We start from the raw sequence: 14,285 nt of genomic DNA, 5'->3' as shown, positions 1-14,285 counted from the left end.
CATGGGTAGAAGGAAATAGAGTTATAGAGATATTCCCAAGTCTAGGTGGGGTTCAAGATTGGTTAAGTCATGATGTTAATCACATATAAACTAGACTTATATCACATAACACACTAATTTGAGTCAATTTAACAACAACATTTTTATAAATGAAATGCGTAAAATGACATGGATATATAAATTGAGGAGGCCTGCAATGACCCGCCATTAGACAACTTCAAAGAATATTAGTTGACAACTTGGACACCGAAGGCTACAATGAATGTCAAATGCAGTTCATAATTTGACATATTCTCCCAACTATCCTACTATTAAAGGTTAAAGGTTCATAATAATCCAATATAGTTTTGCAGGGTTTGGTGGATAGAAAGAGGGGTTGTTCTATGACATGAAAGATCCCTAATCTACTTCATGATTGCACGAGATTGCCAATTGTGTTTGGGGTGATTAGACAAGTATATTATTTTTTGACCAAAAAAAAAAGACAAGTCCTTGGAGATGGCTACTTGCGGTGATTTTCCTGTCATGATTATCATCTTAATTACTCGTATACAGAATTAAGACAACCCGACAATGATAGGATCATATATAGATGCAGTGGTAATCGATCTGTTTCGATTCTGATAGTGATAGGTGAACCTGACCAAGACTAAAATTTAGGCAAGTGAGGATCTTGAAAATTGAATTTTCAATGGAAATTTTGAGAAAATTTTGATTTAAAAAAATAATTAAGTAAATTGATAGAAATTTTGAATGAAACTTTGACAAAATTTATTTGATCAATTATTTACTACATGTCATAAGAAATTATTATATAACTATTAGTTTACAGTGAGTTATAGTAATTTAATGTGAAATAATTGTCGAGTATTATTAAAAAATTTACTTTAAAATATATATATATATTTACCCAAATGGAGGCTAGGTCATCACGCCTTATTTACATATGATACATTAAACATAAAATTACATAAGCGGTTTAGAACCACATAAAGGATCTATGAGGTACACAATTTTCACTATCTTCATTATGTCCTTAAGTATATTGTGAATAATAGTTATTAAATGATACCGTCTTTTTATAATTTTATATATACTGACTTATATGCCAATCATAACTATAGTTATGAGTGATTGACTATGAGGTGTGGTACTAGTAGTTCCCGTTCGATCAAGTATTTCTCAACTTTGACCATAACCATAGCTTTGTGAAGATTGTGCATCAATTTGTTGTATATGTTTTCGCTTGATTGTATCTCATTAGAGAATAAATATAGTGGATAAGGCATGTTGAATTTTCCTCATAATAGTAATGTCCATCATTGCTTCCTCTTAGACCAAAAGAGTTCGATTCCCGTCAACAACTAGTTCATTTTTATTTCAATTTTAGGCAAATGTTAAGACATTGAATGCAATATATAATAAAAAGAGTCATATAACAATAAGTTAGTGTAGTAGAGTTGACTATAACTTTGTGCTTATAAAAGAATAGATCAGATGTTCGATTCTCCTAACCAGTAATTTTTTATTTTATTTGAAGTTTATCTGACACGTGGCGATATTATGAAAATATCGAAAAATTTCAAAAATTTCAATTAAAAAATAATTGGTAAATAACATATATATTCATATGTTTAAAAATGAAAATTTTCACAGAAATATCAAGAAAATTATGAATATTTTAGTCCTTGAACCTAACAGAGCATCTTTGGTATCCGCAACTACAACGTACTCGAGCAACCATGTAATGCAGTGTCCAAATGTAAAGTTGAAGGGGCCCGGTATATGTTAGAAATATATGAGAACTGCTATAAACAAGTCGCAAGGCCATGGCCACGATCGTCAATTCATATCTGGATCCTGATATGTATATATGTAATTGTTGCGGTCTCATTCCCCAATTGAACACAGCCATAACGTAGTCTTAAGACTTTCTCTACGTATTTTTACATTTCTGCTCTTAGTTTCAATAAATCTTAGATTCCTAGCACTAGCATCTTGTCTTTACAAATTTGATGAAACGGAAATTAATGATTTCATTCATATTGATCCTTCAGACCACAACCAGAGAATTGCATGCATTACATATAAACCCGCGACAAATAAACGCGCATTTGCCGGTTCGTCTGAGTGATGAGGAAATCAAACAAGAAGGTTCAGTCATCATCCTACCTCTTATTTTACCCTAGAGCCAAGAGTCATTAATGTACGTATCTCTGAGGAGCTATCGCTTGATCGTACAAAACTGCATGCAGCGCAGCAATTATTCCATGACTGTTAGATTTGGTATATTCAAGGTAACTCAGGTCACATGCCATTTGAGTGTAGAATCATGGAACCCTCCGGTTTATAAGAGATGGTTGTTAAAAAGTTCAATCGTTTTCCGGAAGAAGTTGCCATAACCGGCCATGCATCTGTTTATAATCAGACCCCTCTCACTGATCCTCCTCGTGATACACCTAGCATTCCTCATTTCATAGATTCCTGCTTCTTTTCTACATAACCTCACTGTCTTTCTTTCACATTGTGCATGAAAACCATGGGAATCAAACTATCAATATCTTTACTTCTGTTCTTGAGCTTTGCAGATCTCCGCTCAGTAGTTTTAATAGAGGGATCAGCGATTGCACCAGCAATATACGTCTTTGGGGATTCTTTATTTGATAGTGGTAATAATAATTTCTTGCTAACTTTAGCAAAGGCAAATTTCCTGCCCTACGGTGTCAATTTCGTTAAGGGTGCCACCGGAAGATTCACTAATGGTAAAACATTGGTTGATTTTATAGGTACGCGTTATGCGTATAAGTATATATGCTAGCTTGATATACTAGCTGTTGGCTTAAACTGTTGGGATTACACAGCTGGATAAGGGTTTTGGGTTTTAAGATGAGATTTTGGAGCTATATATATGTTTTCTATGTATTTTATGTAGCTTAGTTATTAATCAACATTTCGATCCTTCTCGTTGTGATTTGCATGCGCAGCTGAGTTTCTTGGGCTACCATTTGCTCCTCCATACTTGAGCATACGCAACTCGACAATACTTACGGGCATGAATTATGCATCGGGGTCCTGTGGCATTCTCCCAGAATCTGGAAGTCGATTGGTAACAATCAACTAGCTAGTAATTATTTGTACATACTAAATCGTTTAATTGAGTGCGCAAGTCTTAGGATTGATATCAATATAGTAGGATTCATTTTTAAGCTATACCATTTATACATTGGTCGTATACGCTGTTGTCTTAATTTCCAGGGAAAGTGCTTGAACCTGAAAGAGCAGATGGATTTGTTTGAAAAGACGGTGAAGTTAGACTTGCCAGGACTTATAAACAAACCAGATGATATTGCAGAGTACTTGTCCAAGTCCATAATTCTCGTTTCTGTAGGCAACAATGATTTTCTGAATAATTACCTTCAACCTAAACTTTATGACTCGAGCAAAAAATACTCTCCTCCACAGTTTGTACAACTCCTGATGGATAATCTTTCTCACCATTTGGAGGTACTTGCTATCTAGCTAATCGTTATTTCTGTACGTATAAAATATTTAGCTAATTCTTGCACCACCATACCCACCATTATTTCCATAACAATTTGTTAACTGTTGATTCATTCTCAAATTCATCATGTGCAGAGATTATATAACTTAGGAGCCAGGAAGATAGTTATGTTTGAAATTGGTCCTCTTGGTTGCATCCCATCAATTGCAAAGACACAAAATCACACTGGAGACTGTGTGGAAGAAACTAACCAGCTAGCTTCGATCTTCAACGACAGACTTCGTGAAACCCTGGAAAATTTAACGTTTACTTTACAAGGATCTTTATTTGTTCTTGGTCGAGCTAACGAGATCGGCTATGATGCAATTACAAGTCCCCTTAAATATGGTAATCAAATTTCAACATTTTTGGTTTGTTCTATATATATATATATATATACACACACTACGTCAGATTGACTTAAACTTATAGTAAACAAAATTTACGTGTGCCGTATCTCAAAACAAAAACAAAAACAAAAAAAATCAATCACAGGCCTCGAGGACGGAAGCAATCCATGCTGCATTTGTTTGAACAATGCATCGTCATGTATTCCATTAGCTAAACCATGCTTGCAGTCAAATACTCACTTCTTCTGGGACGCTTTTCATCTGACTGAATCTGCTAATTCAGTCATAGCAACTGGCTGTTTCAATGGCTCTACTCTTTGCACTCCTCTGAACATCATGAAACTTGTACAAATGTAATATATATATATATATATATATATATATATATATATAAGAGATGCATCACATCGATCAGTGAAGCTGATCACTTGATCTAGCTAGCTCAATTGTATAAAGAGCCTTGTATAAATTGGTAAGTACTTTGGTCGATGGGGAATCTCATATCTCGAAATATAACATTGCATAAAACTTTTTCTTTATGTATTTCTTTAGTTTCGATCTACATGCAGTACAGTACGTAAATGATTAATTGATTTCTCTACTCTACAAGTCTTTATGACCAATTGACCATCAGTCCATTAGCCAGTTACTTCAATTAGAAATAAATTCGATACTAAATTAAGAGTATCATGCAGGATTAATTCGAAGATCAACGTACTATAGTAAAAATACAAAGGGCGGACACAAGTTGCGCAGAACAACTTAAGGGCTTATGATTATATAAGACTCCTCAAAACTAGCTAGTCTAACTTCTCTTGAGCAGACAGGCTAGCTCTACGAAGTGAAGTACACTTAATATACATGATCACAACCTGTGATATAAAAAACCAAAGAAATTCAAGAAGCAAACACCATCTATATGATATAAGCTATATAGTACCGGACCTGGATCACTAGCTAATTCCAACCGATCGAGGGAAACCGACCGGACGGGGGGAGCAAAATTGTGAGACTAGCTAGCTAATTAAACAGGCTTAGGGTTTGATCATTTTGATCAATGCCGTGGCTCATGGTTGTTAATGGGTGGCTTGCGGCGACCCATTCTCCTTCCGGCGGATCCCTTGTAATCTTTATGCATCAGGTTTACTATCTCTCTTTCTGCTTCCAGAAGCCGTCTAGTTTCTTCATCTACTTGAGTGTGTTTTCTTGGCTCATCTCTAGGAAATCCAATGTTACTGCTGGCAGCAGTTTTCAGCATTTCGATTCCACCCTGCAGGTGTAATTCCATCAACCAGCTCAGTTAGATGAATGTGAATACGTGACTCACTGTAACCAGGTTCCAGTGAGGCAAAAATGTTGACTGGAAAAGAGTATACTTTTACTTGGTTAGAACCTTCAGCCTCAAAAGGCCAAAATTAGGGAAGGGTGTATTTTGACTCTTTTCTGATAGCATGCAATTAGCTCACGAAAACCAAGTGCATAAGCACCAAATTCTGTTTCCGAGTTACCTTTTGGTTCCATTTGGTTTGGGTTCTTCCATGGAAGTTCTCTGAAGCCTTGTTACTGTCCTTTCCTGCAATCATGACAAACAAAGATCTAACATACCCATAGATCATTAACCTCATCCCATGCCACATCTCAAAATTACGCTAAATCCTAAAGAATGCAATCTCACCAATAGATCGATATGCATTCATGTACTAAACACTGAGAGAGTCGTCATTAAACAGATCAAACTAATCAAAGATTGAAAAGCATATATATTATATATTGAAATGTTAATACATACATACACATGATATATATCACACACATATTTTCTCTAGTCATCTAAGAAAGTAAGAAGTAAAAACAACAAAGCTGGGTTCTGCCTCAATTGTGTTTAGGAGGATGGCGTGCAGGTCCATGATAATCAGCACCAAAAGCTACAAAGTGATCGTGATGAGCAACTAACTTCTTAGCAAACCTACTTTTATGACCAGGTTTACTTGTTTCATTTATTTCTCTTTTTCTATCTTCAGAGTCACATGTTGCACCTGAATTCTTTGATGTACTAGTAGGAGCAAGCTCTCCTTTTCTTAGCACTACTGTCTGGGCCGTCATTTTCCTTCCTCCGATCCCTATAATCCTTGACACAGCGGTGTTCGAGATTCCATCAATCAGTTCCTGCATACTTATTTGGTTTAGCTTGTACTCTATATTCTATATATGTGTATAAAGTAAATCAGCTGACGGGAGGGGCTTTGCATTTTTGCAATCACCAGATGATTTCTTACCATACTCATGGATTGAAGCTAGATAGCAATACAATTATGATCGACCATACTGTAATTTGGAAATTTTCGGGGAAGTGTAGATAGCGATATACATAGCAAAATTCTCATGGAATAGCAAGGTTACCTTTTCATCAGACGATACAGAATGTTTTCCAGTCATTACTAGACCTCCTTTACCTACAGAATTAATCGTGCTTGAGCATATGCGATCTTCAAAGGTTTCTGAATCTAGGATAAATAGATTAGTACGTAGGAGAAAACTGAGTTATCTATATATGCATATATACCTTGATGAACAGCATGTGCAGTGAAGTCTCCAGAGGCATGCATCACAAAAACAAACCCTAGTAAGAAGCTTGCAATAATCTTCAGCATCTCTGTTTTCTTGCTTGATTATCTTGGATACTCTAGCTTTTCAAAAAGAGAGGAAACTTGGAGAGGTGATGGGGGTTTTATAGAGAGAGTTGAAGACCCAAGTCAAAGCTAGGGTTCAAATACGTCTCTGTCCTGCATAATTATATATTTCACCTGCTAGTACAGACATAGCTTGGGAGAACACGAAACTCAAAACAACAAAACCAATATAATAAGAAAGGGCAACAGAGTTCTCAGTTTTCAAAACTTTGAATGTGGTGGGTTAATAAAGCTGCACATATAGAAGTTAATCAAGTAATCCCTTACGTACGGTCCTTTAATATTTAGAGAAAAATAGGGTTTTAATTTCTTGCGCATGTCTTCTCTTTCATGCATGGAACCAGAAGTGATTAAATTAGCTGCTCAAACAGCATAGTCACGTTTGTTAAATAAAAGAAAATGTATGAATCAATCACCCAGGTATATTGACAACAATCTTGTTATCTGAATCGAATGAGTTGCACGGTATTTTCTACTCGATCATGGTATATATATTGCTTACTGCAAATTGCGCGCAATTTTCTTTTTGTTGATTTCTAGTCGAATTGAATTGAATAAAGAGCTAGCATGATTAAATTCTACTCATCAAGATTATGCAAGGTTAAGTAGGTTGGATGAAATCACTACTTTTGAAAGTTGAATAGTCAAAATCTAAAGTTCTAATGTATATAGCTAGTCAGATAATAGCTGTGATTTTTTTATTTACAAAACAAAACTGCATGTGTTTCACAGTAAATTAAGTTGATTAATCAGCTAATTATAGTAAGGGTCAATTTCTGCAGCAACGGTGTGAGTCAGAGATTCGGTCCTGAAATCCAATATATATCAGCAAGCAATTCAGCATTACAAACAAGTAGAAGCTAGAATAGTGCTTATTAAACAAAGTTATGCACCTTCTCTTGGATACCTTTTAAGGGTTCAGAGTTCAGACAAAAGTATTTCCTTGTTTTAATTTTGGGCAGTGGAATATTCACTTTGTAACCTATGAACATCGATCAGATACGTACTCTCAATACGAGACGAGATTTGGAATCATCATTACTTTCGTGCTTGGACCTATTTATCATTTGCTCCCGAATATATAAATATATATTTTAATAACCCGATTTTTCGGAACGATGTTTGGTTTGTTTAACTTCTATAAAGTTGTGAAATTCATTGAAAGTGAAATTTAGTTGCTTGCGACATTTCGAAATGAAAACGGAAACGTTCTCGGATCGTTTAATTTGAAAAACGTTCCGTTTCCGGACGAATATATCGACTTTTATTCCGTCGCTCGTTTGCGAAAACTTCCTTCACGAAAGTTGTATGGCTCGTCGATACGAGTTCGTGGATATGTGACATGTTTTAATCAGACGATGTACGTAAAAGTTATTAACATTAGAAGTTGTTTCCGGTTTTGGGAGTTAAGTAGTGGAGTTAAGTAGTGGAGTTAGGGTTTCCATTTCTGGAAACCCTCACCCCGCGCCTCCCTCCTTTCCTCTCCCCCTCACGACTCTCTTCCCGATCTCACCTTCCCCTCAAATTGTAATAACCCTAAATTTCAAATGCATTATTTGAATTAATTTGAGTTCTATAAAGACATGAATTTCAGTTTAAATGAACATGATTGTTGCAAACGTTATGAAATCGGAAACGAAAACGTTATCGGAACGTTTAATTCGAAAAACGTTACGTTTCCGAACGATTGTATCGACTTTTATTCCGTCGCTCGAATTCAAAAACTTTCTTCACGAAAGTTGTAGAGCTCGTCGATACGAGTGCGTGGACATGTGACACGTTCGAATCGGACGTCGGACGTAAAAGTTATTAACGTCGGAAGTTAGTTTCCGATTTGGAAACGAGTATAAATAGAATGTTTTGTGATTAGGGTTTTCCACTTTTGGAAACCCTCACTCTCTCCGCCTCCCTCTTTCTCTCTCTCTCTCTCTCTCTCTCTCTCTCTCTCTCTCTCTCTCTCTCTCGGTTCTCTCTCTCCCGACCCTTTCTCCTCCCTCTCGGCTTGCATCCGATCTTCCTCCTCCGAGGGAGGTGCTCCTCACCGCCGACCTCAGCAGCCTCACGACCACGACGCAAACATCCTCCGAGCAAGGCACGGTCTCCAGCGACGCCGTGAAGCTCGGCGCGATCCACAGGGACCGAACGCAGTCGGTCCGATCGAGCCATCACCTCCAGCGACGCACGAGCACGGAGGAGGGCTTCCCTACGCCGATCCTAGCCTTGGTGCTCTCTGCCTTCGACTTGGAGGCCAAACTTCATCGAATCCGAGTTCTCCCCAAGGATTTCAAGTTCATCAGCGATTCAAGCCATTCCGAGGCCAAATCGGGGGGTCCAGCTTTGATCAAGGTATTAATGGATGTGTTTATTGGTTGTGAATGTTTGATGTTGAATTTTGGAGTAGTTGGATGGAGATTTGGGCAGATCGGAGGTGGTTGATGGAGATGGTTACCGCCACCTAGAGGCGGCGCGTGGGAGTGCGTGGGTTAGTTTAGGAGGGGTCTGTGGTGGTGGGAAGGAAGAGGAGGAGGAGAGAATCGCAGCAGCGGTGGCATCACACGCGCTGCCACAGTGAGTGGCGCGTGAGTGCCACGCGCGGCCTGCCGGCGGGTGGTGCGTGCACCCCACGCGCCGCCACGTGCGGCGGTTTGCGATTATTATACCAGAAGGGTATTTTGGTAATTTACTAAAATGTAAATGTAAATTTTATTTACTACGGTAAATGTAATTAAATTTTTACCTACGGTAAATGTAAATATAAATTACTTTCAGTAAATGTAAAAAGTAATTTGTAAAAGGGTAATTTAGTAAATTTTATTTACTGAATTGTATTTACATTTAAACAGTACGTATACGTACAGAATTACGTATATAATATTTATACATACATGAATACGTATATAATATTAATACGTACAGAAATACGTATATAATATTTATACGTATTGAAATACGTATATGGTATTTATACGTACAGGAATACGTATATAATATTTATACGTACAAAAATACGTATTATTGTGTATTTGTACAGCAACCGTGAATAGTAACAGTGAACAGTAAGTTCGTAAAACCGAAAATTGCTGAACAGTAACCGATTATTACTGTTCCGGAATTTAAAGGTTTACGAAACGATGCTAAATTCTTTTCTTATCTTTTCAAGGTGATCGTTAAATCGAGGAAAGGAATTATCATCAGGAATTGTGGAATTACGCCCGAGTCGATAAGGTGAGTAAAGTCTCACTTATTTACGAATCTACCCTTGCGGTGATTCCAAGATTTTTGCAAGAGTTTTTAATATTGAATTACGACAAGTATACAATGTAGTGGATTACGTATATATCGTATAAATGGTAATAAGTACATATATATATATAGTTTGCTATATTATATACTGTTATGAATTCATTGGAATTGGTCATTTCGAATGACGAGAATTAAATGTTGAGCATGTGATGTGATTTTTGTACAATATGAGGTGTGATTATTGTACGTGGTTTTAACATGAGTTTGTTAAAATGTTTTGTCTTCGGACGAGTTTTGTCTTCGGACGTGTTTATGAAGTATGACATGTATACGATATAATGGATTATATATATATATTGTATAAATGGTAAATATGTACATATATATATAGTTTGCTATATAATATACTGTTATGATTTTATCGTGATTTATGTCATTTTGATGACGAGATTTAAATATCGAGCATGTGATTTAAATGTCTTCGGACATGATTTTTGGTACAATATGATGTGAGATTATTGTACGTGATTTTAACATTGAGATTGTTAAAATGTTGATTTGTCTTCGGACATGATTTTTGGTACAATATGATGTGAGATTATTGTACGTGATTTTTAACATTGAGATTGTTAAAATGTTGATTTGTCTTCGGACGTGATTGGTACAATATGATGTGAGATTATTGTACGTGTTTGGCAAGTCGGAACCTAGCCTTTGGCCGGGCGAAAGTTACGATACAGTTAGATCTCTAGTCTGTCTGCCTTAGTACTGCATGTGAGGTAACGGGTGGTTATCTGCTCATGGGTACTCAGATTGTTTTGGATGTTGGGTAGCGGGTGGCTATCCAATATCGGCGGTGTATTACGAGAGGGGTAACAGATGTGTACCAGCGTTCTTGGTACCCGTATTATAAATGCATTTGGGTAACCAGAAGGGTTACTTAATTTCTCACGAGCGCTTCTTTTTCTTTGGGACAACCAGATGGGCCGTCCACTGACTCATGAGTGCATTTATATTTGTTTGTTTTGTGGATTTTCGTATATATTGATATGCGAGTTATATGTTTTCATTTTACTCATACGAGCTGTAAAGCTTACCGGGTTTGTGTTTACAATCCCGGTGCACCAATTCGATGGTGTAGTGGATGACTCCGCAGGTGTAGATTAGCGGGAATTGACGGACCGCTCAGAGGACTTGAAGTGATTTACCTCCAGCTTGTGTGAGGATTTTGTGTGACTATTTTGTGAGAGATTGTGAGGATTATTACATTCCAACTTACGTAATGTAAATTATAAATTTGGGTTGTAATAATTGGTTTTCTGAGTTGTATTGATAACTCAGTGATGATCCGCTGTGCACTTAAATGATTTCGATTTTATTGAGATTATTTTGTGTTTAACGACTTTAGAATTTTGAGTTTTTAAGCTCGAAATTTTGGGGTCGTTACACAAATCACCTAGGCGATCTCCTCAGCTGGAGCAACGTGGTCCTCACCGCCACGCCCTACGGCCTCGCAAGTTCCCCCGCAAGCGACCCCGAGTTCGCCGCACTGTGCCTCGCTTCCACGAGCTTCGTCGAGACAAACCGAAGCTCGGAGGTTACCCCGCCGCATCACGCATCTTCATCGGCGAAGCTAGGGCACGGGGACTAGCTCACTGTCGCCGCCTTTCCTCCTTGGCACCACATGCGACCAATCGAGGCGGAGATCGAGTCACCATCACACTCTTGGCTCAACCTCCACCTTCGCATGGTTCTAGCTCCTCCGGTGACGTCACAGTGACTTCGAGGAACGATTGAGGTAAGGAATCGATAAACTGGGTGTTTGTGATTGAAAATTGTTGGTTGTTTGTGATTTTTGTGGAGATCGGAGATTGGAGAGGGAGGGTGGATTACCGCCGCATTAAGCGGCGCGTGTGGGAGTGTGAGGTGGCGTAGGGGCGGCCTAGGGCCGTAGGGGTGGAGGAGGGAGAAAAGAGAGGATTTCGCGCAGCGGTGGCGTGCTACGCGCCGGCCTTAGGCTCGGCGCGTGTGCCCCACGCGGCCTGCCGGAGGTGGCGCGTGCACCCCACGCGCCGCCATGTGCGGCAGCGCGTGAACAGTGATTCCGAATCAGAAATTTTGTAAATTTATTTTTACGACGGTGAATGTAAAAATATGATTTACGTGCGGTAAATATAAATATAAATTACATTCAGTAAATGTAAAAAGAAATTTTGGAATGGTAATTCAGTGATTATTATTTACTGAGACAATATGTACAGTTGAATAGTATTTATACGTACAGAAATACGTAAACAGTATATACTCGAACATAAAATACGTGATGAATGTGTATTTGTACAGCAATACACGAATAGTAAATACATGAATAGTACACAGTGAATAGTACTCAGTGAACAATAATTCGTAAAACCAGAAATTGCTTAACAGTAACAGATTATTACTGTTACGGCATTTAAAGATTTACAAAACGTTTCTAAAGTCTTTTCTTATCTTATCAAGGTGATCGATAAATCAAGGAAAGGAATTATCTTTGAAAATTGCGGAATTATGCTCGAGTTGATAAGGTGAGTAAAATCTCACATAATTACGAATCTACCCTTGCAGAGATTCAAGATTTTGCAAGAGTTTTAATATTGAATTACGACATGTATACGATATATTGGATTACATATATACTGTATAAATGGTAATAAGTACATATATATATATATATTTCGCTATATTATATACTGTGATGAATTCATTATGAATTGGTCATTTCAATGACGAGAATTATATATTAAGTAAGTGATTTAATTTGTACAATATGATGTGTGATTATTGTACGTGGTTTTTAACATGGTGTTTGTTAAACGTTTTGTCTTCGGACATGTTTATGAAAACATGTATATGATATAACAGATTATATATATTGTATAAATGGTAAATAGGTACATATATATAGTTTGCTATATAATATACTGTTATGATTTTATCGTGATGATGTCATTTTGATGACGAGATTTATATATCGAGCATGTGATTTTGATTAGTAAAATATGAGGTGTGATTATTGTATGTGATTTTAACATGGAGATTGTAAAAATGTGATTTGTCTTCGGACTTGATTTTGTACAATATGAGGTGTGATTATTGTACGTGTTTGGCAAGTCGGAACCTAGCCTTTGGCCGGGCGAAAGTTACGATACAGTTAGAGCTCTAGTTTGTCTGCCGGAGTACTGCATGTGAGGTAACAGGTGGTTATCGGCTCATGAGTACTCATATTTTTGGATGTTGGGTAGCAGGTGGTTGCCCAATATCGGCGGTGTACTACGTGAGGGGTAACAGATGTGTACCAGCGTTCATTAGTACCCGTATTATAAATGTATTTGGATAACCAGAAGGGTTGCCAAATTTCTCATGAGCACTTCATTTCATATATTTTTGGGACAACCAGATGGGCCGTCCATTAACTCATAAGTGCATTTATATTTGTTGATTTGTGGATTTTCGTATATATTGATATGCGAGTTATATTTTCATTTTACTCATACGAGCTATAAGCTTACCGGGTTTGTGTTTAGAATCCCGGTGCACCAATTCGATGGTGTAGGGGATAATTCCGCAGGTGTCGATTAGTGGAGATTGAGAGACGACTCCGGAGACTCGAAGTTGTTCATTATCCTGCTTGTGGTGAGGTTTCTAGTACGGATTTGTGTGTGAGAACTTGTGAGGTTTTATTTGTGAGTTTTGTGAGAGATTGTGAGGATTATTACATTTCCATTTTATGTAATGTTGAATTATAAATTTGGTTTGTAATAATTGGTTGTCTGAGTTTTATTGTGAACTCAGTAATGATCCGCTGTGCATTTAAAACGATTTCGATTCGTTGAGATTGTTTTGGTGTTTTTCGACTTTTAAATTTTGAGTTTTTAAGCTCGAAATTTTAGGGTCGTTACATATATATATATATATATATATAAAGAGGAAAAATATTCAGTGCAATGTTAAAGTTGACCAATATTTATTATATAATTTTAACTATTGATATATAATAATATTTTTAATAATAAAAATATATATTTAATGAAATCTAATAATTTATTTAAATTGGTATAAGTGCACCGCAATAATCTAAATAAGCTCATATATAAGGATCATATACATTTCAGAGTTAATTTTGTTGGTGTGATCATCACTGATCACTTCATATGTAGATATAGCTAGTAATATAATTTACTTATGTATCATAATATAGTAGCTACGAAAAAAAATTGAAGAAGAAGAACAACAAGAACAAATACATATGGGTACATATATAGAGCCACAAGTGTAAGATCACAATCGAAAAGAATCAATAAGTATAAGATCTTATGATGGAATGAAGAGAAGGTGGAGGCGGTGCAAATTGCATAGTTCCCAAAGAGGAAAGCATGAGGTAGAGGACATCAAGCAACTAGCGGGCATCAAATTAAGAGC

General features: G+C 36.9%; 1 protein-coding gene and 1 long non-coding RNA gene across 2 annotated transcripts; both read left to right on the top strand.

Annotated features, from left to right (window-relative positions):
- The first annotated feature begins 1,785 nt into the window (after nucleotides 1-1,785).
- LOC126797365 (GDSL esterase/lipase 7-like) lies at nucleotides 1,786-4,248 on the top strand. Its single transcript, XM_050524005.1, has 6 exons — nucleotides 1,786-1,867; nucleotides 2,589-2,786; nucleotides 2,985-3,106; nucleotides 3,256-3,504; nucleotides 3,637-3,889; nucleotides 4,037-4,248. The coding sequence occupies exons 1-6, from the start codon at nucleotides 1,786-1,788 to the stop codon at nucleotides 4,246-4,248; spliced, it is 1,116 nt and encodes a 371-aa protein (XP_050379962.1).
- A 5,488-nt stretch (nucleotides 4,249-9,736) lies between these two features.
- Nucleotides 9,737-11,173, top strand: LOC126800302 (uncharacterized). The gene is made up of 2 exons (XR_007672703.1): nucleotides 9,737-9,806; nucleotides 10,966-11,173. It is a non-coding gene; the product is annotated as an uncharacterized LOC126800302 (long non-coding RNA).
- Nucleotides 11,174-14,285: the final 3,112 nt, after the last annotated feature.

This window comes from Argentina anserina, chromosome 6 (genome assembly GCF_933775445.1).
Source record: "Argentina anserina chromosome 6, drPotAnse1.1, whole genome shotgun sequence".
Taxonomy (NCBI): domain Eukaryota; kingdom Viridiplantae; phylum Streptophyta; class Magnoliopsida; order Rosales; family Rosaceae; genus Argentina; species Argentina anserina.
Note: the sequence above shows the minus strand (reverse complement) of the source record. Positions and strands in the feature narration are given on the sequence as shown.